Genomic DNA, 25,934 nt, shown 5'->3' on the forward strand with positions numbered 1-25,934 from the left:
ATGAAGCCCTTTATTTCGACTTAAAGGGCTCTTAAAATCGATTTCCTTACTCCACCCCTGACAAGTGGATTAGCACTTAAATCGACGTTGCCGGCTCGAATTTGGGGTACTGTGGACACAATTCGATGGTATTGGCCTCCGGGAGCTATCCCAGAGTGCTCCATTCTGACCGCTCTGGACAGCACTCTCAACTCAGATGCACTGGCCAGGTAGACAGGAAAAGAACCGCGAACTTTTGAATCTCATTTCCTGTTTGTCCAGCGTGGCAAGCTGCAGGTGACCATGCAGAGCTCATCAGCACAGGTGACCATGATGGAGTCCCAGAATCGCAAAAGAGCTCCAGCATGGACCGAACGGGAGGTACGGGATCTGATCGCTGTTTGGGGAGAGGAATCCGTGCTATCAGAACTCCGTTCCAGTTTTCGAAATGCCAAAACCTTTGTCAAAATCTCCCAGGGCATGAAGGACAGAGGCCATAACAGGGACCCGAAGCAGTGCCGCGTGAAACTGAAGGAGCTGAGGCAAGCCTACCAGAAAACCAGAGAGGCAAACAGTCACTCTGGGTCAGAGCCCCAAACATGCTGCTTCTATGATGAGCTGCATGCCATTTTAGGGGGTTCAGCCACCACTACCCCAGCCGTGTTGTTTGACTCCTTCAATGGAGATGGAGGCAATACGGAAGTAGGTTTTGGGGACGAAGAAGATGATGATGAGGAGGAGGTTGTAGATAGCTCACAGCAAGCAAGCGGAGAAACCGGTTTTCCCGACAGCCAGGAACTGTTTCTCACCCTAGACCTGGAGCCAGTACCCCCCGAACCCACCCAAGGCTGCCTCCTGGACCCAGCAGGCGGAGAAGGGACCTCTGGTGAGTGTACCTTTTAAAATGCTATACATGGTTTAAAAGCAAGCATGTGAAAGGATTACTTTGCCCTGACATTTGCGGTTCTCCTAGATGTAGTCCTAAAGCCTTTGCAAAAGGTTTCTGGGGAGGGCAGCCTTATTTCGTCCTTCATGGTAGGACACTTTACCACTCCAGGCCAGTAACACGTACTCGGGAATCACTGTAGAACAAAGCATTGCAGTGTATGTTTGCTGGCATTCAACCAAAATCCGTTCTTTATCTCTCTGTGTTATCCTCAGGAGAGTGAGATATAATTCATGGTCACCTGGTTGAAATAGAGTGCTTTTCTTCAGGGGACACTCAGAGGAGCCCATTCCTGCTGGGCTGTTTGCCTGTGGCTAAACAGAAATGTTCCCCGCTGTTAGCCACAGGGAGGGGGGAAGGTTGAGGGGGTAGTCACGCGGTGGGAGGAGGCAAAATGTGACCTTGTAACGAAAGCACATGTGCTATGTATGTAATGTTAACAGCAAGGTTTACCCTGAAAGAGTGTAGCCACTGTTTTATAAAATGTGTCTTTTTAAATACCGCTGTCCCTTTTTTTTCTCCACCAGCTGCATGTGTTTCAATGATCACAGGATCTTCTCCTTTCCAGAGGCTAGTGAAGCTTAGAAAGAAAAAAAAACGCACTCGCGATGAAATGTTCTCCGAGCTCATGCTGTCCTCCCACACTGACAGAGCACAGACGAATGCGTGGAGGCAAATAATGTCAGAGTGCAGGAAAGCACAAAATGACCGGGAGGAGAGGTGGAGGGCTGAAGAGAGTAAGTGGCGGGCTGAAGAGAGTAAGTGGCGGGCTGAAGACAGGGCTGAAGCTCAAATGTGGCGGCAGCGTGATGAGAGGAGGCAGGATTCAATGCTGAGGCTGCTGCAGGACCAAACCAGTATGCTCCAGTGTATGGTTGAGCTGCAGCAAAGGCAGCTGGAGCACAGACTGCCACTGCTGCCCCTCTGTAACCAACCGCCCTCCTCCCCAAGTTCCATAGTCTCCACACCCAGACGCCCAAGAACGCAGTGGGGGGGCCTCCGGCCAACCAGCCACTCCACCACAGAGGATTGCCCAAAAAAAAGAAGGCTGGCATTCAATAAATTTTAAAGTTGTAAACTTTTAAAGTGCTGTGCTTAAAGTGCTGTGTGGCATTTTCCTTCCCTCCTCCACCACCCCTCCTGGGATACCTTGGTAGTCATCTCCCTATTTGTGTGATGAATGAATAACGAATGCAGGACTGTGAAGCAGCAATGACTTTATTGCCTCTGCAAGCAATGATTAAAGGGAGGAGGGGAGGGTGGTTAGCTTACAGGGAAGTAGAGTGAACCAAGGGGCGGGGGGTTTCATCAAGGAGAAACAAACAGAACTTTCACACCGTAGCCTGGCCAGTCATGAAACTGGTTTTCAAAGCTTCTCTGATGCGTACCGCGCCCTCCTGTGCTCTTCTAACTGCCCTGGTGTCTGGCTGCGCGTAACCAGCAGCTAGGCGATTTGCCTCAGCCTCCCACCCCGCCATAAACGTCTCCCCCTTACTCTCACAGATATTGTGGAGCACACAGCAAGCAGTAATAACAGTGGGAATATTGGTTTCGCTGAGGTCTAAGCGAGTCAGTAAACTGCGCCAGCGCGCCTTTAAACGTCCAAATGCACATTCTACCACCATTCTGCACTTGCTCAGCCTGTAGTTGAACAGCTCCTGACTACTATCCAGGCTGCCTGTGTACGGCTTCATGAGCCATGGCATTAAGGGGTAGGCTGGGTCCCCAAGGATACATATAGGCATTTCAACATCCCCAACAGTTATTTTCTGGTCTGGGAATAAAGTCCCTTCCTGCAGCTTTTGAAACAGACCAGAGTTCCTGAAGATGCGAGCATCATGCACCTTTCCCGGCCATCCCACGTTGATGTTGGTGAAACGTCCCTTGTGATCCACCAGAGCTTGCAGCACTATCGAAAAGTACCCCTTGCGGTTTATGTACTCGGGGCTTGGTGCTCCGGTGCCAAGATAGGGATATGGGTTCGGTCTATAGCCCCACCACAGTTAGGGAATCCCATTGCAGCAAAGCCATCCACTATGACCTGCACATTTCCCAGGGTCACTACCCTTGATATCAGCAGATCTTTGATTGCGTGAGCTACTTGCATCACAGCAGCCCCCACAGTAGATTTGCCCACTCCAAATTGATTCCCAACTGACCGATAGCTGTCTGGCGTTGCAAGCTTCCACAGGGCTATCGCCACTCGCTTCTCAACTGTGAGGGCTGCTCTCATCTTGGTATTCATGTGCTTCAGGGCAGGGGAAAGCAAGTCACAAAGTTCCATGAAAGTGCCCCTACGCATGCGAAAGTTTCGCAGCCACTGGGAATCGTCCCAGACCTGCAACACTATACGGTCCCACCAGTCTGTGCTTGTTTCCCGAGCCCAGAATCGGCGTTCCACAGCATGAACCTGCCCCATTAGCACCATGATGCATGCATTGTCAGGGCCCATGCTTTCAGAGAAATCTGTGTCCATGTCCTGATCACTCACGGGACCGCGCTGACGTCGCCTCCTCGCCCGGTATCGCGTTGCCATGTTCTGGTGCTGCATATACTGCTGGATAATGTGTGTGGTGGTTAATGTGCTCCTAATTGCCAAAATGAGCTCAGCGGCCTCCATGCTTGCCTTGGTATGGCGTCCGCACAGAAAAAAGGCGCGGAACGATTGTCTGCCGTTGCTCTGACGGAGGGAGGGGCGACTGACGACACGGCTTACAGGGTTGGCTTCAGGGAGCTAAAATCAACAAAGGCTGTGCCTGTACATCAAGGAGTATTTCAGGCAGGACTGCACGGAGGGTTCCAATAAGAAATGGTGCACCTAAGTTATCGTTGTTATTGGAACAAGGAGGTTAGCCTGGCCTCTGATTGATACATGGCTAGATTTACCTCGCTGCACCTTCTCTGTGAGTGACTGCAGTGTGATCTAGACAGGGGAGGAGGCAAATGAGTACAAAACAAATCTGGTCTATTTCTTGTTCTGACCCACTCCATCTATCTTTTACATCTTTGGCTGGCAGCAGACGGTGCAGAAGGACTGCATGCCATCCACATCTCATGGCTGCTCGGCAGAAGATGGTACAATATGACTGCTAGCAATCCTCATCTCTTGCCTGCCTGGCAGAAGATGGTACAGTACGACTGCTAGCAGTCCGTATCGCCTGCCCGCTCACCATAAGACGGTTCAATAGGACTGACTGCAGGACTGAAGAAAATGACCTGGTCAGGTCACTCCAAATTTAGTCCCTGCGCCCATGTCTGCCCAGGCGCTCCCAGCCGACGTGGCCAGGAGCACCTCGGACACGACGAGGATGACTACCAATCGTATTGCACCATCTGCTACCAGAAGGCAATGGGTTGCTGCTACTGTGCAGCAAAGCCGTACCGCGTCTGCCAGCACCCAGGAGACATAGGGTGACGGTTACCTGAGCTGGCTCCATGCTTGCCGTGGTATGGCGTCTGCACAGGTAACTCATGAAAAAAGGTGCGAAATGATTGTCTGCCCTTGCTTTCACGGAGGGAGGGAGGGAACGGGGGCCTGACGATATGTACCCAGAACCACCCGCGACAATGTTTTAGCCCCATCAGAGTGCTCCATTGTGAGTGCTCTGGACAGCACTCTCAGATGCCCGATTGTTTGCCATTGCTCTGACGCTGGGAGGGGTGCTTACAGGGTTGGCTTCAGGGAGCTAAAATCAGCAAAGGGGGTGGCTTTACATCAAGGAGTATTTCAGGCAGGACTTCACGGAGGGTTCCAATAAGAAATGGTGCACCTAAGTTATTGTCCTTATTGGAACAAGTAGGTTAGCCTGGCCTCTGATTGATACATGGCTAGATTTACCTCGCTGCACCTTCTCTGTAAGTGACTGCAGTGTGATCTAGAAGAATGAGTCCCCTAGACAGGGGAGGGGGGGAAGCAAATGAGTACAAAACAAATCTGGTCTATTTCTTGTTTTGATCCACTCCATCTATCTTTTACATCTTTGGCTGGCAGCAGACGGTGCAGAAGGACTGCATGCCATCCACATCTCATGGCTGCTCGGCAGAAGATGGTACAGTACGACTGCTAGCAGTCCGTATCGCCTGCCCGCTCACCATAAGATGGTTCAATAGGACTGACTGCAGGACTAAAGAGAATGACCTGCTCAAGTCACTCCAAATTTAGTCCCTGCGCCCATGTCTGCCCAGGCGCTCCTGATCGACCTCACAGAGGCGACCAGGAGCACCTCAGACATGACGATGACGGCTACCAGTCGTACTGTACCGTCTGCTGCCACAAGGCAAGGGGTTGCTGCTACTGTGTAGCAATGCCGTACCGCATCTGCCAGCACCCAGGAGACATAGGGTGACGGTTACCTGAGCGGGCTCCATGCTTGCCGTGGTATGGCGTCTGCACAGGTAACTCAGGAAAAAAGGCGCGAAATGATTGTCTGCCCTTGCTTTCACGGAGGGAGGGAGGGAACGGGGGCCTGACGATATGTACCCAGAACCACCCGCGACAATGTTTTAGCCCCATCAGGCATTGGGATCTCAACCCAGAATTCCAATGGGCAGCGGAGACTGCGGGAACTGTGGGATAGCTACCCACAGTGCAACGCTCCGGAAGTCGACGCTTGCCTCGGTACTGTGGAAGCGCTCCGCCGAGTTAATGCACTTAATGCACTTAGAGCATTTTCTGTGGGGACACACACACTCGAATATATAAAACCGATTTCTAAAAAACCGACTTCTATAAATTCGACCTAATTTCGTAGTGTAGACATACCCTAAGTGATTTAAGAGGCTGAGATAAAGGAGCAGTTCCCCTGTCTGACAGCAGGGGCGGCTTTGGTAGCCAACACTTCACATGGGAAGCCTCTGATTGGATTTCTGCCCCTACCTCCCCACTTCCTCTTCCTTCATTGCCTTCTCCTGGCTAACCCAGCAGGTTGCACCTTGTCCTGGGAGGGGCCCACAGGCAGCGAATGTGGCTGCTGATCAGACTGGCAGCAGGTTGGAAATCTGTGAGCCAGACTCAGACTGTGAAAACAAAAGAGATGGAGTGGATTGAGCTGTTGTGTAACCTCAAGCTGTGGGGGGCTGGGTGTCTGACGGCACTTACACCTCTGTAACCCCCTGGCTCAAGGAGACCAGAGACCAACCCCACAGTGCTGACAGGCCAGGCAGTCTGGTCGGCAGCACTCGGCATACTGGGGCCCAGCTCAGGCTTGGGGGAAGCAGCTGCACCTCCTGTGGAGTTCTCTGGGCCATATTCACCAGGAACATAAATGGGGGTATCAGCCACACAGAGTGGGTAGGTGTGAAGGAGTGGGTGTGAGTCTATAGTATAACATGCACCCATTTGGGTTTGGCGGGTGTGCAGACTGGGTGTAACCTACACACTGAGGGGTGAAATGGAGGCTGAGTAGCAGGAAAAGCAGCTAACAGGAGAGATTCAGGGGGTGCTGCCCACTTCCTTACACATTACTGTAAGTTGCTTTCCCATCACCACCCTTTGCCTCCTGCACCCCCAAACATGTAAATAGCACTCACTATGCACAGGGCCTGTCGTAAAAATAAAGGGAAGGGTAACCACCTTTCCATATACAGTGCTATAAAATCTCTCCTGGCCAGAGGCAAAACCCTTTCACCTGTTGTCAAGGTTCCTTCCCCACTCTGAACTCTAGGGTACAGACATGGGGACCTGCATGAAAGACCCCCTAAGCTTATTCTTACCAGCTTAGGTTAAACACTGCCACCACTAAAGTGTTACACAAAGAACAGGGGAAGTGCCCACTTGGAAACGTCTCCCCCCCAAAATATCCCCCCAAGCCCTACACCCCCTTTCCTGGGGAAGGCTTGATAAAAATCCTCACCAATTTGCATACGTGAACACAGACCCAAACCCTTGGATCTTAAGAACAAAGTAAAGCAATCAGGTTCTTAAAAGAAGAATTTTATTAAAGAACAGTAAAAGAATCACCTCTGTAAAATCAGGATGGTAAATACCTTACAGGGTAATCCGATTCAAAACATAGACAATCCCTGTAGGCAAAACCTTAAATTACAAAAAGATACAAAAACAGGAATATACATTCCATTCAGCACAACTTATTTTATCAGCCATTTAAACAAAACAGAATCTAACGCATATCTAACTAGATTGCTTACTAACTCTTTACAAAAGGAAAAGGAGTACTTGTGGCACCTTAGAGACTAACAAATTTATTTGAGCATAAGCTTTCGCGAGCTACAGCTCACTTCATCGGATGCATTCAGTGGAAAATACAAGTGGGGAGGTTTATATACATAGAGAACATGAAACAATGAGTGTTACCATACACACTGTAATGAGAGCGATCACTTAAGGTGAGCTATTACCAGCAGGAGAGCTGGGGTGGGGGGGACCTTTTGTAGTGATAATCAAGGTGGGCCATTTCCAGCAGTTGACAAGAACGTCTGAGGAACGGTGGGGGGGAATAAACAAGGGAAACAGTTTTACTTTGTGTAATGACCCATCCACTCCCAGTCTCTATTCAAGCCTAAGTTAATTGTATCCAGTTTGCAAATTAATTCCAATTCAGCAGTCTCTCACTGGAGTCTGTTTTTGAAGTTTTTTTGTTGAAGAATTGCAACCTTTAGGTCTGTAATCGAGTGACCAAAGAGATCGAAATGTTCTCCGACTGGTTTTTGAATGTTATAATTCTTGACATCTGATTTGTGTCCATTTATTCTTTTACGTAGAGACTGTCCAGTTTGACCAATGTACATGGCAGAGGGGCACATGATGGCATATATGGCACATGATGGCATATATGACATTGGTAGATGTGCAGGTGAACAAGCCTCTGATAGTGTGGCTGATATGATTAGGCCCTATGATGGTGTCCCCTGAATAGATATGTGGACACAGTTGGCAACGGGCTTTGTTGCAAGGATAGGTTCCTGGGTTAGTGGTTCTGTTGTGTGGTTTGTGGTTGCTGGTGAGTATTTGCTTCAGGTTAGGGGGCTGTCTGTAAGCAAGGACTGGCCTGTCTCCCAAGATCTGTGAGAGTGATGTATGGTAACACCCATTGTTTCATGTTCTCTATGTATATAAATCTCCCACTGTATTTTCCACTGAATGCATCGGATGAAGTGAGCTGTAGCTCACGAAAGCTTATGCTCAAATAAATGTGTTAGTCTCTAAGGTGCCACAAGTACTCCTTTTCTTTTTGCAAATACAGACTAACATGGCTGCTACTCTGAAACCTAACTCTTTACAGGAGTTCTGACCTGCATTCCTGCTCTGGTCCTGGCAAAAGCATCACACAGACAGAGAGAACCTTTGTTTCCCCCCACTCCAGCTTTGAAAGTATCTTGTCTCCTCATTGGTCATTTTGGTCAGGTGCCAGCGAGGTTATCTTAGCTTCTTAACCTTTACAGGTGAAAGGGTTTTTCCTCTGGCCAGGAGGATTTAAAGGTGTTTACCCTTCCTTTTATATTTATGACACCTGTAAAGGGTTAAGAAGCTAAGATAACCTCGCTGGCACCTGACCCAAAATGACCAATGAGGGGACAAGATACTTTCAAATCTGGAGAGGGGGGAACAAAGGGATCATCTGTCTGTGATGCTTTTGCTGGGAACAGATCAGGAACGCAGCCTTCCAACTCCTATTAAGGTAGTAAGTAATCTAGCTGGAAATGCATTAGATTTCCTTTTGTTTAATAGCTGGTAAAATAAGCTGTCCTGGATGGAATGTATATTCCTGTTTGTGTCTTTTTGTAACTTAAGGTTTTTCCTAGAGAGATTCTCTATGTTTTGAATCTGATTACCCAGTAAGGTATTTACCATCCTGATTTTACAGAGGTGATTCGTTTATCTTTTCTTTAATTAAAATTATTCTTTTAAGAACCTGATTGATTTTTTCATTGTTCTTAAGATCCAAGGGTTTGGGTCTGTGTTCACCTGTATAAATTGGTGAGGATTCTTATCAAGCCTTCCCCAGGAAAGGGGGTGTAGGGCTTGGGGGAAGACGTCTCTAAGTGGGCTCTTTCCCTGTTCTTTGTTTAAAATGCCTGGTGGTAGCAGCATACAGTTCAAGGACAAGGAAAAGTTTGTACCTTGGGGAAGTTTTTAACCTAAGCTGGTAAGAATAAGCTTAGGGGGTCTTTCATGCGGGTCCCCACATCTGTACCCTAGAGTTCAGAGTGGGGAAGGAACCTTGACATGGTGGCAGAGCGGTGGGATCATTTTGAACCAGAGATTATTTTGAACCAGAAGCACAGCAGGATTTTAAAAGGTTTTGAAAAGGTGATTGCAGCTGTAGATTCTGTCTCTCTGCCTGGGGGACAGAGCAGCAGGCATAACAAAAGGATTTTTCTGTAGGATGAGAACAGCTATCAGAAAAAGAGGTATCAGGTTATAGCACAGCAAAATTTTACAAGCCAGTTTTTTTTGTTTGTTTGTTTTTCTTTCTAACTCTCGGGTGTAAAGTTAGTTAAAAACAGAGAGGTTAGGATGACAGACTGCACTGTTCAACAGAAGCTGGAATTAGCCAGTTTTCAGGCTGAGGAAAAACAAAAGGAAAATGAAAGACGGGTAGAACTCAGACAGATGGAAATGGAGGCAAAAGAAAAAGAAATGGCAGCCACAGAAAAAGAAAGGGAGGCTGCCCACAGGAGAGAAATGGAGGCAAAGGAAAAAGAGAGGAAGCATGCTGAGGAGGCAAAGGCTAAAGAAATGGAGGAGAAGGAGAAAGAGAGGAAGCATGCTTTGGAGATGGAGAAGGCAAAGGCTCAGTAGAATACACCGAATAACCCTAACAATCCTTCCCCAACAATCCACAAATGGGTGACTATGTATGATGTATGGGAGTGACAGTATGATGAATCTAGTGACCACAGATGCGTCCGAGCGTGGTGTGGGAGCAGTCTTAATGCAGGAAAGACCGAATCAAGAGTTTCATCCTGTTGTGTTTCTCAGCAAGAAGCTGTATGAGAGGGAAAGCCACTGGTCAATCAGTGAAAAGGAATGTTACGCCATTGTCTATGCTCTGGAAAAGCTACGCCCATAAGTTTGGGGACGGCGTTTCCACCTGCAAACCTACCATGCTGTGCTACAGTGGCTTCATACCACCACGGGAAATAACAAAAGACTTATTCGGTGGAGTTTAGCTCTCTAAGACTTTGATTTCAACATCCAACACATCTCAGGAGCTTCTAACAAAGTGGCTGATGCACTCTCCCATGAAAGTTTCCCATAATCAACTGGTTAAAATCGTCCTTGAGATGTGGAAAATATTGTTAGTCTTTATACAGTTAGTAGTATATTTAGAGATGTATGTGTCTTATTAACTGTGTTTTCTCCTAGAGCTCCAGGAAGAAATCACAGCCAGTGTTCCACCCTATCTGTGATTTGGGGGGGCGTGTCATAAATATAAAGGGAAGGGTATCCACCTTTCTGTATACAGTGCTATAAAATCCCTCTTGGCCAGAGGCAAAACCTTTCACCTGTAAAGGGTTAAGAAGCTAAGATAACCTCGCTGGCACCTGACCCAAAATGACCAATGAGGGGACAAGATACTGTCAAAGCTGGAGGGGGGGAACAAAGGGTTCATCTGTCTGTGTGATGCTTTTGCCGGGAACAGATCAGGAATGCAGCCTTCCAACTCCTGTTAAGTTAATAAGTAATCTAGCTAGAAATGCGTTAAATTTCCTTTTGTTTAATGGCTGGTAAAATAAGCTGTCCTGGATGGAATGTATATTCCTGTTTTTGTGTCTTTTTGTAACTTAAGGTTTTTCCTAGAGGGATTCTCTATGTTTTGAATCTGATTACCCTGTAAGGTATTTACCATCCTGATTTTACAGAGGTGATTTTTTTTATCTTTTCTTTAATTAAAATTCTTCTTTTAAGAACCTGATTGATTTTTCATTGTTCTTAAGATCCAAGGGTTTGGGTCTGTGTTCACCTATGCCAATTGGTGAGGATTCTTATCAAGCCTTCCCCAGGAAAGGGGGTGTAGGGCTTGGGGGGGATATTTTGGGGGAAGATGTCTCCAAGTGGGCTCTTCCCCTGTTCTTTGTTTAAAACACTTGGTGGTGGCAGCATATGGTTCAAGGACAAGGCAAAAGTTTGTACCTTGGGGAAGCTTTTAACCTAAGCTGGTAAGAATAAGCTAAGGGGGTCTTTCATGCGGGTCCCCACATCTGTACCCCAGAGTTCAAAGGGGGGAAGGAACCTTGACAGGGCTGAATTAATACAGGGGCTTTAGGGGCTGCAGCCCAGGCCCACAGGTCAAGGGGAACCCTTTAGGCCCATGTATCGGATGTAGCCCACTGCTTCTTTTCATCCAGCCCATGGGCCAGACACTGGTCCCCGAGCCTCAGCACCACCCCAGCACTGGAGCTGTGAGTGCTGGCTCGCCAATGTGCTCCAGCAGCCCCTAGGCAAGAGGCATTCAGGGAATCTCTGTGCACTGCCCCTGCCCCCAGCACCAGCTCTGCAGCTCTCATTGGCCAGGTATCTTGGCCAATGGTTGCCTGTGCCCACAGACGCCACCCCTGCAGCTATGTACACCGCGCAGAGCTGCCCGGCTCCTCTGCCTAGGGGCCCGACATGACAGCCCCCTTGGGGAGCAGAGCAGTGCGGAGCCAGGGCAGGAAGGGATCCTGCCTTAGCCCTGCTGCGCCGCTGACCAGGAGCCACCTGAGGTAAGTGCCTCCTGGCTGGAACCAGCACCCCTCGCCCCCTCCTGCACCCAAATTCCCTCCCAGACTCTGCACTCCGACCTGCACCCCAACCCCCTGTCCCAGCCCTGAGCCCCCTGCTGCACGCAAACTCCCACCCAGAACCTGCATCCCGAACTGCCTGCTGCACCCCAACCCTCTCTCCCATCCCAGGCCCCACCCCAGAGCCCACCCCCCACGATGAAGCTGCACCCCCTCCTGCACCCCAATCACCTGCCCCATCCCTGAGCCCACTTCAAACCCACAGGGGTCCCACAAAATTTAATAGCCCTGGGCCCAAAGGAGAGTTAGTCTAGCCCTGGTTATGCGCACCCACTAAATGCCACCTCAGTGAAACTGAAACTGTTGTGCCACTCACACCCAGCTGGCAGCCTAGCCCAGCAGGCCAGGGTGAGCCAGGCATTTGGGACCACTTCACTGGATCATTGAGATTTACAACTAGGGACGAAGCCAAACAGCCTGAAGAAGCTGCAACACAAGCTGGTCAAAAATCTTCTGAGAAACCATTTTTGTCAGAGAATGTGGTTTTGTCAACGTTGAATTATTCCATGGGAAATGTCAGTTCTGATCACACATGCCACACCCTCTCACTCACACACACACACACACAAATTATCACCAGAAATGTTTCATTTTGAAATCACAATTTTGAAACCAAGTATTTTGGTTCAGATAAATAGTTTGTTTTGTCGTTTCCAAATGTTCAACGTTTTTGAGATATTTAATTCCATGGAAAATGTTGCTGTTTAATTATTTTGTCTGTATTGAGGATGAAAACAAACATTGAAATAGCAGAATATGCCCTAGGGTAGAAATTCCATTCCCCCCCTAGCTCCAGTCCAGCTAGTACAAAATGCAGCAGCTCTTCTGCTGAATACAGGTCACTGTGAACGCATCACCCTGGTGCCCTGCTTCCTGCATTGGCTCCCACTCAACAGAGTCCAATTCAAGGTCTCTGTCCTAGTACTCCAAGGCCCCTTGTGGTTAGCTCTATGGGTACCTGCAGCATTGTCTCTTCTGCCATGATCACAATCTCCTGAGATAGCTATGACACACTGGGACAGTAAAACTTTCCCCCATGAGCAGGACCTAGTCTGTGGAGCCTGCTGCAGGACCCACCAGCCTGGGAGAGGGGGATGAAGAGCCCCAGGGGAAGCAGAAGTGAGGTTGGAGGGCTGAACTTGGGTGAAGGGAGCGCGGCGGGGGGGGAGGGCAGACAGAACTGATTAACTGCTGAGCAGGTGTTGGGCAGACGTGGGGTGAGACTTCCAGCAGTGGCGGCCAATGTCACCTCACCCCATACATTTGGGAGCATTGGCAACATGAATCGTCACCCACACCCTGTGGAGGGGCAGGGGGAGCTCAACCACCTAAAGACAGACCAAAAACCCAGTGCAAACTCTGTACACACCTCTCCTGATGTTTGGGGTCTGACTCGTGATTTTTAGTCTCTTGAAGCTGGAAGTGCTCCTGGAGGCAGAGCAAGCACCAGGACAACATACAGACATGGAAACTACCCCTGTCATTTGCAAAGTGCTCCCTCAGGTGGAGATCCTGCCTGCATAATCACAGCAAGTGAGCTGCAGCATTAATGAAGTGGAGAATAATTCTACTAAGTGACAAGATCTGCTCTAGCTCAACCACAAGGCATGGGCTTGTGCAGGACTCCCTGGGTGGGTTCTATACCCTGTGTTCAGCGGAGGCTCAGGCGAGATGATCCTTTTGACCTTAACGTCTATAGATCTAGGAGTCTTTGCTTCTCTGGAGGGAGTCCTGGCTTCCTGCCCAGATCTGTGAACAGCCCTTATGCAGCTATCTCGCTAGCCATGCTGTGAAGAGTGACTGGCTGCGATGCTGAGGCTGTGACTCTATGGTTCAGTAATGGAACTGGGACCTCAGGGCTCATGGCTTGGCGAGAGAAAGGGAAGAGGCGAATTTGTGAGGAAGCAGTTCAGCCCGCCCCGAAGAGCGGCCTTGGCCAGGGTTTAGCTAACAAGAAGTATTCCTGAGATCTACGGCTGGACTGGACACTCCTTGGGCAGTGCGGGAGTGAGACTGGCTGGGGCTCATCTGAGCTGCCTGCCTTTAGTGCTTCATCCCGCCCCCATGCCCTAGGGGCAGCGGATTCTTCTCACAGTCTGCCCAGCTGACTGGGCCCAACTTCCATAAGGGACACGCATAAGCAGCTGGGGCGCTCCAGAGGAGCCTGTGGGAATGAACCTCCTGCTGAGTGGTGCTGAGCACTCACAACTCCCACTACCCCAATGAGAGTCTTAAGCTGGAGGGGTGGAGTAAAGCAGATGCATCTTGGGTTCAGAGTGAGAGGCCCCGGATGCAGCCTTGGGGCACTGTCCTCAGCTGCACTGCAGCAGAGTCTGGCATGGCTGAATGAGGGGAGGAAAAGGGGGCTCTTAGCCTCGCCCAGTCCTGCCACCAGCCTGGGATCAAAGAGCTCCTGGGTGCTGAGGGCTGCTGTAACTTCCACCTGCTTGGACTAGCCCCTAGGGACCATGATCCACATGAAGCTTAGTGGAGCACCATCAAGAGAGTTCGCTATACCCCCTCCAAGCAGCTGCACAGACTGTTGGGGAGGGGGACTTAGAGGCTGCCACTCACCTATCCAATGCGATGCATCCAAGTCAGGGCACCAAGATGTTAGGGGGCTTATTCCTTCACCCACTTACTTCCCTGGTCCTTCCCACATGAACAGAGAGCAACAATACCCAAAGTCCAAAGGTGCAAACAATTCAATGTTTTTTGGGGTGAATTTCCAGCAAACATGATTCCAGTTTCCTTCCTTAGTGTCCCCCTTCCCAGCTGTGACACCACAGAGCCTTACCTGTGTCCCATTTTCCCCCACTTAGCAAAACATGATTCCAATTTCCCTTTCCCATTCCCATTCCCCTCCCTTACTTCATGATTGACTGCAGACTATATAGTAAAACTTGAGTTCCGCTTAAGTATACCTGAACCAATCATTTTACTGAAATTTAACTAACCAATCCTAACATATTGTAACATGATTATTTAACCAATTATATCCCACCACCTTAATTAGTTTACACCCAGCAAAATTAATTATACAGCAGACAGAAACAATCACAGAACCAGACAGAGATTATACAGACAAACAATAGGGAAATGGGGACTACAATGATAGAACAACACAAATGAGGATTTCACATCCCAGCTATTGGTAAGTGAGTTCTTGCCAGACAGGATGCTATCAGACTAAGTTTCCTTTTATATTTTCTAGGCAGTTCCCTTTCTCTGGAGGTGATAGGCATTATCAGGACAGGATTGTATTCCTAACAGCCTTATTTCAATGTGACTGGTTTGGAATGTGAGGATGTGACCGGTCGCTTCCCAGTTTATGGCTGCCTCTGCTGCTTAGCCAAAGGCCTTAGCCTAAGAACAGAGCCTCAAACTGTCACAGTGAGAGAAGGCCCTTACACCGGCAGACAGTGATTTTGATTCTTTCTTTCATACCTCTTTAACTAGCTAAGTGATAAGAATACACCTACATTCTTAGCGTATAGGCCTTTACAGACAGGCCTGAATATCTATATCCTAACAGTTTGCACAGCGGGCCTTGCTCTCAGTTGTATCGGCTTCACCCCTGTGTTACTCCACTTTGGCCTTAGGAGACACTCTGGATTTACACTAAGTGAGACTGGAATCAGGCCCAATAGAATTAGAACAGTGTGAGAACAGTGTGACCAGGTCAGAATCAGGCTGATTGACTCCTTACTGGCCCCGGTGTAAGAGAGAAAGGAGAGTTGGGCCCTGGTAGTTGTAAACTGGTAATTGAACCATGATTTTGGAGCTGATTAATCAGCAAAGGCAAGGTAAATGTGTGCGAACCAAGATTTTTAATCAGTTTACAGAGCTATGTAAACAGTCTAATCTCTGGCCGGAGTCACTAATGTTCATACAATCAGCACAACATTCACCTTGCCTTGTCTGGCAAGTCCTGAGCCGTGTCCAGCACTTGTGTCCGCACACAGGGCCACAGGAGTATTTATTCACTCAAAGGAGGAGTGTAAATTGGAGAGTGCTGTCCCATCCCCGCTAGTTTGCACAAGCAGGGAACCACAGGCCTGTCTGCTCTCCCAGCCCTCGGTCTGAGGCGAGCAGCACAGGTCAGTGGCTAACAGTACTTCTGTTATGGGTAGGTATTTTCAAGGCCTCAGCGCTGGCCTGGGAGACTCTGCTCTGGGCTGAAATATCCTGCAAGCTCTTCTCTCCCCAGCATGGCCCCCTTCTGGTCTGCACCCTTGATTTCTGATTGCTGCATAGGCAGATCACAGAGCTGGCTCAGAGCAGCCAGCAAGACCCAGCCATGCCCAGAGAAGAGCTTTTCTCTGCCTGACTAGTTTCAGAGTAACAGCCGTGTTAGTCTGTATTCGCAAAAAGAAAAGGAGTACTTGTGGCACCTTAGAGACTAACCAATTTATTTGAGCATAAGCTTTCGTGAGCTACAGCTGTAGACTGGTTAGTCTCTAAAGTGCCACAAGTACTCCTTTTCTTTCTGCCTGACTAGTACATGCAGGGCTGGATCCTGCACAGTGCTGAGTCCCCAGGAGCGACTCTCTGCCCTTCTCAGGAGGAGTTTGGCAGCACACAGGCTTACGTTCCTGACAGAGGGAATGAATGGTTCTAGCAGGTGGCTGAGCCCCACAGTGAAGCTGAGGCATTTGCTTAGTGCCCAGCCTGCGTGCTGGGAGGGTAACCACACGCCAGCCCTGTGATCGGATGAGACGCCAACACACTGCGTGCACCACAAGGTGCGGAAAGGCAAACGGGAGACTTTCCTGCTTTCAGAGGGTTTGAAAGTTCTGTGTGGCGGCTGGCTCAGACTTTCCATTGATGTCATGTGGAGGCGGGTGTGGTGGAACTGTTTGAGGGCTGGGCTTGGAAAGCAAAAGGGACAAAACCACCCCCAGACTAACTCCACCAACTTCCCCTAGGGGTGGGACTGGCCCAGGGGCCTCATCGCTTGGAGGGAGGGACCGGGGCGGGGGGGCATTCGGCACAGGACAGAGGCAATGACAGCATGGAGCACAGTGCCACTTGCGAGAGGCTGAGGTTTGACTGGCTGCTGAATAAGTACCAATTCTCCCCTTAGAGCCTGAATCCTTTGGGATTGACAAGGGAACCTACAGGAGTTAAGTAACCAGAGACTCCAGTGACAGTCCATGGGAGTTGGGCACCTTGTTGCTTTTGGCTCCTTGAAAAATCCCAGCCTTCGTTATGTGCTACGATTAGCACAGAGGGCCAAGAGTAGTGACGTGGTTGAAACAGAACTGTCCAGGCAAATGAACCTGATCTCTGAGCGCCTGCCCTGGTCTTTGTGCGTATTTCACACTCTTAGCGACAGTGTGTGCCCATGCCACAGTCTGCCACGTGTGCAAAGGGGCAGGGGCAATGCCACAAAGGCACTTTATTGAGCTGTGGACCTTCCCAAATGTACTATTAGTCATCATGCTAATTATTACAGATTTGTATTATGATGGTACCTACATTCCCCAACTGAGACTGGGGTCTCATTGTGCTGGGTGCTGTACAAACACCTCGTGAGAGACAGTCCCTGCCCAGAAGAGCTGGCAGACAAGACAAGGTAGTGATAATAATCCCTAGTTCTTAGTGCGCATCTTTCCTCAGTTGATCTCAAAGCACTTCACAAAGGACGGCAGTATCATTAACCTCATTTTAGAGATGGGGAAACTGAGGCACGGGGCAAGGAAGTGACGTGCCTGAGGTCAGGCACAGTTTGGGGTGCTCAGTTCTTCTGAAGATCAGACCTGAGGCATCTCAAAATCGAGTGCCCAAAAATGGAGGCATTCAGACTCGGTGATCACTTTGGAAAACTTTGGCCTGAATGGTTTACTGCCCTTGGTGGCTGCCAGGCTTGCTGCAGCTAGCTCTATGCCAGCCACCAGGCGGCTCACTATTTTCCCTAGGATATCCCTGGTGGTTAAGTGCCAGCAGGTACCTGATTCCCTTGGATGGCGGGGATATACACCTAAGAGAGTGTGCTGGACCCTGAACGGGTGAGATGGGCATGCTCATTAGCCAGTATCAAACTTCAGGAAATCAGCCCCTCCCTGATGGAGGCTATATGGGTGAATTCTGCCCCCACTGCAGAAACCCCAGAGTGGCCAGGATTTCACCCTGCATGAGGGACTGGCTCCTCAGCGGAAATAATTCAGTGTAGCTCCAGGGTAGTCAATGGAGCTACACTGTATGGTGTTGGGGACTGTGCCTTTAAGGGCTGAGCTTCCCAGCTCTGGTTGTGGTTATGCCCAGCCAGTTGGAAGCTGGAACTGACTTAGCATAAAGCAGGGCCTGGATCCTCCAGGGTATTTAGGCACCAAACTCCCATTGATTTCAGGGAAAATTAGGAATAGAAATACCTTTGAGGATGTGGGCAATCACTGAGTGCCACACACTGATTCACACCAGAAGAGGAGTGGTGCAGATTCTTTTCCCCTAGTGCAACTGCCAGTGCTAGCTACAGTGATCAAAGCATGGGAAGATTTTCTTGCTCTTCAGTTTTGAGTGCATTGCTACAGCTCAGGAGCCATGAATTTGCTGCAGCGGTGCAGCCAGAACGCATTGTCTCAGCGCCTTTTTCCGCAAAGCCACCATCCGTTGTCAGCCTGAAGGCTCCCAAAGAACTCCTGTACAAAACCTCAGGGCTACAGCCTGCAGTCCCCACTTGGGCAAAATGCTGCAGCCATTTCTGAGGTGGAACGTGGCACCTATTGAACAGCACACAGTAACAAGTAATTTTTGCAGCAGAGTATTTTTGTTCCCTTTCTTAGGAAGAGACGGGATTATTAACTTCCTGATTTGAAACTCTAGGGAACGTCGACTGGCAGAGTGTTTCCAGGTTGGTACAACATAATTAGGCATGTTAGAAGTTGGCCAGGGCCGTAGGGACAGCACCTACTCTTGCAAAGAGTGCCAAGGGATCTTTTAATGATTCAGGTGTCTGCTTTGCTATTTCCTGCAATACTGCCAGGCTCTCACAAAGGCAGCTGCCTCTTGTAGCTTAGAAAGGACTTTGTGCTGCAAAATGAGGGATGGGGAAAGCATTCATGGCATGGACAGCTCCACTGTTTGGTTCTGGTGCAGTATTGTATGTTACTCCAGGCACTGGCTTGGGCCATGATATCACCTCAGGAAAAAACACAGAAGTTTATTGCCTCTACCTGTGAAGTGCCTCACATGGCTCCTCCATTACCTTGATAGGTGTGGTAGGCAGTGTGGCCTAGTGGCTAGTGCACTAGGCAGGGATTTAGGAGTCCTAGGTTCTAATCCCAGCTCTACTACTGGCTGGCTGAGTGACCAAGGGCAAATCATGTTCTTGCTCTGTCCCTCAGTTTCCCCACCTGTAAAAATGGGGATAATTGTACTGCCCTCCTTTGTGGAGAGTCAACCTGTGGAACTCCTTGCCTCAGGAGGTTGTGAAGGCTAGGACTATAACAGGGTTTAAAAGAGAACTAGATAAATTCACGGCAGTTAATTCCATTCATGGCTATTAGCCTGGATGGGTAAGGAATGGTGACCCTAGCCTCTGTTTGTCAGAGGGTGGAGATGGATGGCAGGAGAGAGATCACTTGATCATTACCTGTTAGGTTCACTCCCTCTGGGGCACCTGGCATTGGCCACTGTCAGCAGACAGGATACTGGGTTGGATGGACCTTTGATCTGACCCAATATGGCCATTCTTATGTTCTAGAGCTCTGAAATTGGCTGATGAAAAGCATTAGATAAGAGCCACGGATGGGGGGTGGTCTCTCCTATAATACCACCTATGCTGGGTATTTTCTGAAGGAGTGGCTGCTTTTCAGCCCTGCTACAGGCAAAGGGCCCAGAACCTGGGCTTTTGCTTGCAGTGTTGGAATCTGAGCTCCCCATGTGACAGGTTTGGTCACAGACACCCCCTTGGGACTGTCACCTGATGTGCTGACACTACCTCTGAGCCCGTTTTCTCTGATGGCTTGGGAGTCCAGAGCCCTGTCTTGTTGAGCCAGACATGCTCGCCTACTGCAACACAGACCCAGGGTTTGAACCACGCCCCCAAAGCTGCAGATTTAACTGAAAACAGCTCAGCAAGTACTCCTGTCTCCAGCACCCAGACACCCAGCTCCCACTGGGATCCAAACCCCAAATAAATCCGTTTTACTCTGTATAAAGCTTATACAGGGTAAACTCATATATTCTCCACCCTCTATAACACTGATAGAGAAATATGCACAGCTGTTTGCTCCCCCAGGTATTAATCACTTACTCCAGGTTAATTAATAAACAAAAGTGATTTTATTTAGTATAAAAAGTAGGATTTAAGTGGTTTCAAGTAATAACAGACAGAACAAAGTAAGTTACTGAGCAAAATAAAACAAAACATGCAAGTCTAAGCCTAATACATTAAGAAACTGAATACAGGTAAATCTCACCCTCAGAGATGTTCCAATAAGCTTCTTTCACAGACTAGACTCCTTCCTAGTCTGGGCCCAATCCTTTCCCCTGGTACAGTTCTTGTTAGTTCCAGCTCAGGTAGTTACTGGGGGATTTCTCATGACTGGCCCCTTTTGTTCTGTTCCACCCCCTTATATATCTTTGGCATAAGGCAGGAATCTTGTGTGTCTCTGGGTCCATACTCCTCCTTCTAAATGGAAAAGCACCCGGTTTAAGATGGATTCCAGTATCATGTGACATTCTTCCAGGGCTGGTCCGCACATACCCAGGAAGGTTTGCAAGTAAACAGAAAGAAAAGGAGGACTTGTGGCACCTTAGAGACTAACCAATTTATTTGCGCATAAGCTTTCGTGAGCTACAGCTCCCTTCATCGGATGCACCCCCCCCCCCAACACACAAAGAGCCCACCACTGGGCTGGGGAAGAAAGAGCTAAATTAAAGAGAGAGGCAGCCAGGCTGAGCTATTGCTGAGACACACTGGCCGGTTGTCTCGACCCCCACCACAAGCCAGATGTCTCCTCTCAGGGGGATCCTGGCACTCGGTACAAATCTGTGGAGGGCACTGCAAGATCCATGGAATAAGTAAGAAAATGAAAGTGATGCTGGTTCTCTGGCTTTATGAAAAGTTGTGCTACAGCATGTAATTTAGCGCCTGGGCCCTGTGCTGACTGGCATCCTATAAATAGCTTGCATGAGGGTGTTTCACAATCAGCCTGGATGTTGGCATGCTAAGTGCAAGGCTGATCTTTTCTGCCAGGCCTGTCGGGAGGCAGCTGGTTGAGGGGTGCAGCGGTTTCATTATGGTGGAGGGGGGTTACTGGATCCCCTGGGCCAGTGCACACCCAGGTAGATAGCATCAGAGCTAAGTGTACATCCTACCATGGGATGCTGTGGGCAGAATTCACTGATGCAAAGGGTGCCCAGAGCATAGGATGGGCACTTGTTTATGCTTTATTAATCAAAATAAATACCTTAATGACATATTGGAAAAGCGGGCCAGAGCCTCCACCCTGTGTCTTGTGTTCCTGAACTCAGAGGGTGTCAAACAGGGCCCAGTCCAGTTGGTATTGTTTGACACCCACAGTGAAAATGACTACACACAGAGTAAGGCAGTGAGGAATCGGGACTAGTGAATCTGACCCTGCTCTCATGATACCAGTGCTGCCATCCTGGTGGAAAGGAGAGACCCAATCTTCATTAATCTAATCAGCCCTGCTGGGCTCAGGTTAGAGAGTGTGGGGCAGCACACACCCCTTCGTGCAGGGACTTATTCTGCTCTTGGCTGGCCCCATGTCAGGCTTGGATCAGCCAGCCAACACCTCATGAAAAGGGGAGGGGGCTATGAGGGGAGGGGGAGCTGGGCAAGGGAAGGAGGAAGATATCTGTGGGGAGGGGGAGGGCTATGAGAGGAAGGGTGGGAAATGCCCAGGGCAGGGGAGGGGGAAGATGCATGGGGCTGGGCAAGGGGAGAGGGGAGATGCGAGAGGGAGATGCAGGGGGGGCTATGAGGTGAGGGGGGAGATGACTGGGGGGGCTATGAGGGGCGGGGTGAGAGATGCCCTTGAGGGGGGCTGGGCAAGGGGTGGGGGAGATGCGCGAGGCAGGGGGGGAGGTGCTGGGAGGGGCTAGGAAGGAGGAGGGGGAAGATGCCTGTGTCTGGGGCGGGAAATGCCCGGGGCGGGGGTCTGGGCAAGAGGAGCAGGGCTATCACCGGGGGGTCAGATGTCCCCGCCAGGCCCCGCCCCTCACCTGAGCACGGGGCGGTGCTCTGGGGACGAGGCCTGAAGCAGCCAATGAGCGAATCCGGAGGAAGTTGAGCGCTCTAGGGGCGGGGCTCCCGGCAGCCAATGGGAGGTCGCTGGGTGGGAACTGAGAGCGGGCGGCCGGCGCTGGAACTGGAGCGAGTCGCTGGGTGACGGCGCCGAGCCGGGGGCAGAGCGCGGGGCTGCCGCCGCCCAGGTACCGGGGCCGGGCAGGGGGCGGGACTGGGGGGCGGAGGGATCAGGCTGTGCAGGAGGATGGTGGGGGGGCCAGGCAGGCGGTACAGACTGGGGAGCAGAGGGGGTAGATGGGGCAGGGGCGCAGGCTGGTGGCTGGGTCCGGCAGGGAGCCCAGGGTGGGCCCTGGGGAGCAGAGGGGGTGGATCGGGCAGGGGCGCAGGCTGGGTGGCTGGGTCCGGCAGGGAGCCCAGGGTGGGCCCTGGGGAGCAGAGGGGGTGGATCGGGCAGGGGCGCAGGCTGGGTGGCTGGGTCCGGCAGGGAGCCCAGGGTGGGCCCTGGGGAGCAGAGGGGGTGGATCGGGCAGGGGCGCAGGCTGGGTGGCTGGGTCCGGCAGGGAGCCCAGGGTGGGCCCTGGGGAGCAGAGGGGGTGGATCGGGCAGGGGCGCAGGCTGGGTGGCTGAGTCCGGCAGGGAGCCCAGGGTGGGCCCTGGGGAGCAGAGGGGGTGGATCGGGCAGGGGCGCAGGCTGGGTGGCTGGGTCCGGCAGGGAGCCCAGGGTGGGCCCTGGGGAGCAGAGGGGGTGGATCGGGCAGGGGCGCAGGCTGGTGGCTGGGTCCGGCAGGGGGCTTAGGGTGGGCCCTGGGGAGCAGAGGGGGTGGATCAGGCAAGGGCGCAGGCTGGGTGTGATAAGAGGGAAGTGGGGAGATAGTATAGCCAGGCCTCAGGGAGCAGCATATTTGGGCTGCTGTGTTGTGTGCCAGGGGACTGAAGGGAAGTTTCCTCCAGGCAATGCCAGGAATGCTCCCTTTGTACTGTCAGACTCCACTTGGACTTCCTGGCACATGTCCCGGGGGGTTTGCTGGCAGGGACCCACTCTTCCATTTATGCTCCTTTTACAGCAGTGACAGAGATGGATCTTGTTACTGTGTAGGGGGCCTTCAGCCCAGATGGCATCTGCTGGCTTATGGGGGGGGGGCCGTTGGATGGTGAGGTGGTGTCGGTTGTAGCTGATCTGTAGTGCGGACGGACTCTGCCATACCTAGCAGTGTGCCTGCTCGGTATGAGTTTGCTCCCTTCTACGGCAGAGTCTGTAGTTGAGTGTCCCCGATCCTCCTAGGTTGGAATCTCCAAGGCTGATCGCTCTGTCCACACGCACGAGGATACTGTGAGGTTAACTCAGGATCTGTAGCTCTCATGGCACATGTGTCACCTAGTTATTGCTGTGCTGGGGCAGGGAAGTGAGGTCACACCCTGCCACTGACTTGCTGTTGCTGTTTGATTTGAGGCTGAGGCGAAGGGCCTGTTTTCTTGGTTTGCTCTCTGAAATTAATGGAACGAGTCTGAGGAAGCCGGTACGCAGCCTGCTAGGACCATATCTTCCTCTCTTACCTGCTGCTATCCATACAGTAGCGGCTAAATACCCTGTTCACCCAGAGTGAGGTGGTGCTGACCTCTGACAGATGAAGCAGGAGGGAAGAGGCTCTTGTGCTAGTTGCAGAAGTGTCTCTCCAAGCCTGACTGAACACAGGGCTTTTGCAGTTCCAGCCCGGAGCTGTACAGGAGGTGAAGAGGGGGGTTCCTCTGCTACAGCCTCTGGAGATTTCCGATCTCTAGAACTGCTCTGGGCTTCACAAGCTGGTTAATCTAGGCTCTTTGCAGCTGTAATAGAGATAAAGGTTGCCTGCAGCTAGGAGTTCTCCAAATGCTTTGCCATGAAGACTGCTTGAGGAGGACAGAGTTGTCTATCTGTCTGAGAGCAGAGTTGTGTCTCTGGCTGAGGGCCAAACAATGAATTTTTCTGCTTGAGTTTCAGCCAGGGGTTGCTTGCTGAGGTTCTGGAGGCCCTGTGGAACTGGGATGTAAACCACAAGTCCTAGGTCAATGTCCCTTCTGGCTGGTGAAAATCACTTGGAAAGCGTTGGGACCATTATTGGAGCTCATTGTCAACACCTCTTTTCAGGAGGAAGAGATGCCTGCTTCTCTTAAAGATCCTTCCTCACTGAACCCTTTTGATGGTGCCCAGCTCTCTAACTATTGCTGTGTCCTGAGTTCCCTGTTATTAATTAAGTGGTGGCAAGGCAGCTCTGTCAGGACCTGGATCCTCAGGTCTCCTGGACTCCAGTCAGTCTGGGGTTCGGAGATGGCAGTGATTGGTATTTAGGAGTGATTCCCCTCCTGGTGATCCCTTCCTTTAGAGTGATTAGCTACCTTCCCTATGTATGGTGACTCTAATAGGGGGCAGATGAAGTCACTGAGTGATTCTGCTCCTTTCTTACTGAGGGACCCCAGAGATTACTGGGCAATTGCTCCTATGCCCTAAGGGCTACTTCAGGCTTGGTTTCCTGTAGTTTAATTGTGAGTAGAATATTTACAGTAAGGTTGGGCCCTTTGACTTTGGAATTCACTTCCCTCTTGGTTCAGTGGCACACTCTGGGTATGCTGCAAGACTGGTCTTTTTTGCCAGTTTTTCAAACGGGGGAGATTAGTGTGGGTATAGGTAGGTTTGAAGTGGGGGCAATGGCTGCGACTCCTTGATAGGGTGGAGAGAGTCCACCATCTGTTGCTTTTATTTTCAAGATTTCCAGCCGCTTTAATGCAGGTGCCCCCTTGAATAACAGAGTGGGCACAAAACCCAGGCAGGTCTTAGAAAGGGCTGCATAGCACTGGGTTTTGGTGCAGCTGGTTCTGTAAATCCAGAGAGCAAGAGAGGGAATGAGGAGTTTTCCCTTGCCAGTGCAGATGGCCACGAGCAATTCCACACAGGTCTTGGTGCCAGCACCAAAGCTTGCATCAGACAGAAATGAATTACTGGGAAGGAGGAGGAGGGCAGTCAGTGAGAACTTGTGGTTTCTTCTAACTTCTCCCTACACAGTTCTTGCTTTGTGAGCAGCAGTTGAGCCTTAGTCCTGGAGAGCAGGACTGCGGAAGCCTGTCTCTGCCATGTTCGCAGCTCTGCAACTCTAAACAGGGCTGGACACGTTGGCAGATTAGCAGGCAGTATTCTGCTGCTGACACGTTCAGGCTTTTTGTGTGCGAATGTTTCCAGGCAGGTGTTAGAAACTCTGTTTTTGATGAGCTTCGTAGGTCCCTTTGTAAACTGGGTTGCGGAGCATAGGGTTATACGCTGGGAAAGCAGAGGGAAAAGCAGGCTTTTATTTAGCTGGGGCAAAAAGTTTTCCCCACACTTTCTCTTTTCTCCATTTTATTGCCTCTCATCAGCCATGCTACTGCATCGTTCGCCAGGCTGCTGGCGCTTTCTCCATATGCTAATGAACTAATGAAGCTCCGTACTGTTTCTTGTTGGGAAACGGAGTTGGTGTTTCCAGTAAAGCAAGGCCAGGCCTGCCTTTGAATCTCAGCACTAACAGGATCTGCACTGTTTGTTTTGCTTTATTACATTTCATTCTTTGTTTTTTAGTATGAGCATCTGAATAACGCCCTCCCCCCGCCCTGGTGCATGTTAATTCTTTCAGCAGGCTGAGCAGTCTCTTGGATTGGGAATGTTTATTTGCGTTGGTAGATATATATGTGTATATATATATGTACGTATATATATATGTACGTGTATATATATATGTACGTATATATATATGTACGTGTATATATATATATATATATATATATATATATATATATATATATATATATATATATATATATATATATATATGTGTATATATGTATGTATGTATAGGGATGCTGGTGCTGCTGCATTGGGCTTGGATTTCTGAGATGCGCTCTGACTGCCTGGCTTCACTTCTTCCAAACACGTGGCATCTTTCCTAGCTATCTAGACTTCACCTTTTTCAGTGCCTTTAATCCTACTGCCTGACACTTAGAACATGGCTAGCAGGGAAGATGAGAGCCCACTGTGCCTCA

At 50.2% G+C, this 25,934-nt stretch overlaps 2 protein-coding genes across 2 annotated transcripts in view; both read left to right on the forward strand.

Moving 5' to 3' along the window:
• The window catches only part of LOC140918012 (uncharacterized), a 34,422-nt gene continuing 8,488 nt past the window's right edge, over positions 1 to 25,934 (forward strand). The window contains exons 1-2 of the mRNA XM_073361538.1: positions 1 to 865; positions 1,453 to 1,883. Coding sequence (XP_073217639.1) covers positions 283 to 865; positions 1,453 to 1,883 — 1,014 coding nt within the window. The 5' untranslated portion in view covers positions 1 to 282. The remainder of the gene's footprint in view (positions 866 to 1,452; positions 1,884 to 25,934) is intronic.
• GRAMD2A (GRAM domain containing 2A) overlaps positions 21,996 to 25,934 on the forward strand; it is an 81,884-nt gene continuing 77,945 nt past the window's right edge. The window contains exon 1 of the mRNA XM_073363163.1: positions 21,996 to 22,075. The gene's annotated coding sequence lies outside the window, so the exon portion shown is untranslated. The remainder of the gene's footprint in view (positions 22,076 to 25,934) is intronic.

This window comes from Lepidochelys kempii, chromosome 10 (genome assembly GCF_965140265.1).
Source record: "Lepidochelys kempii isolate rLepKem1 chromosome 10, rLepKem1.hap2, whole genome shotgun sequence".
NCBI lineage: Eukaryota > Metazoa > Chordata > Testudines > Cheloniidae > Lepidochelys > Lepidochelys kempii.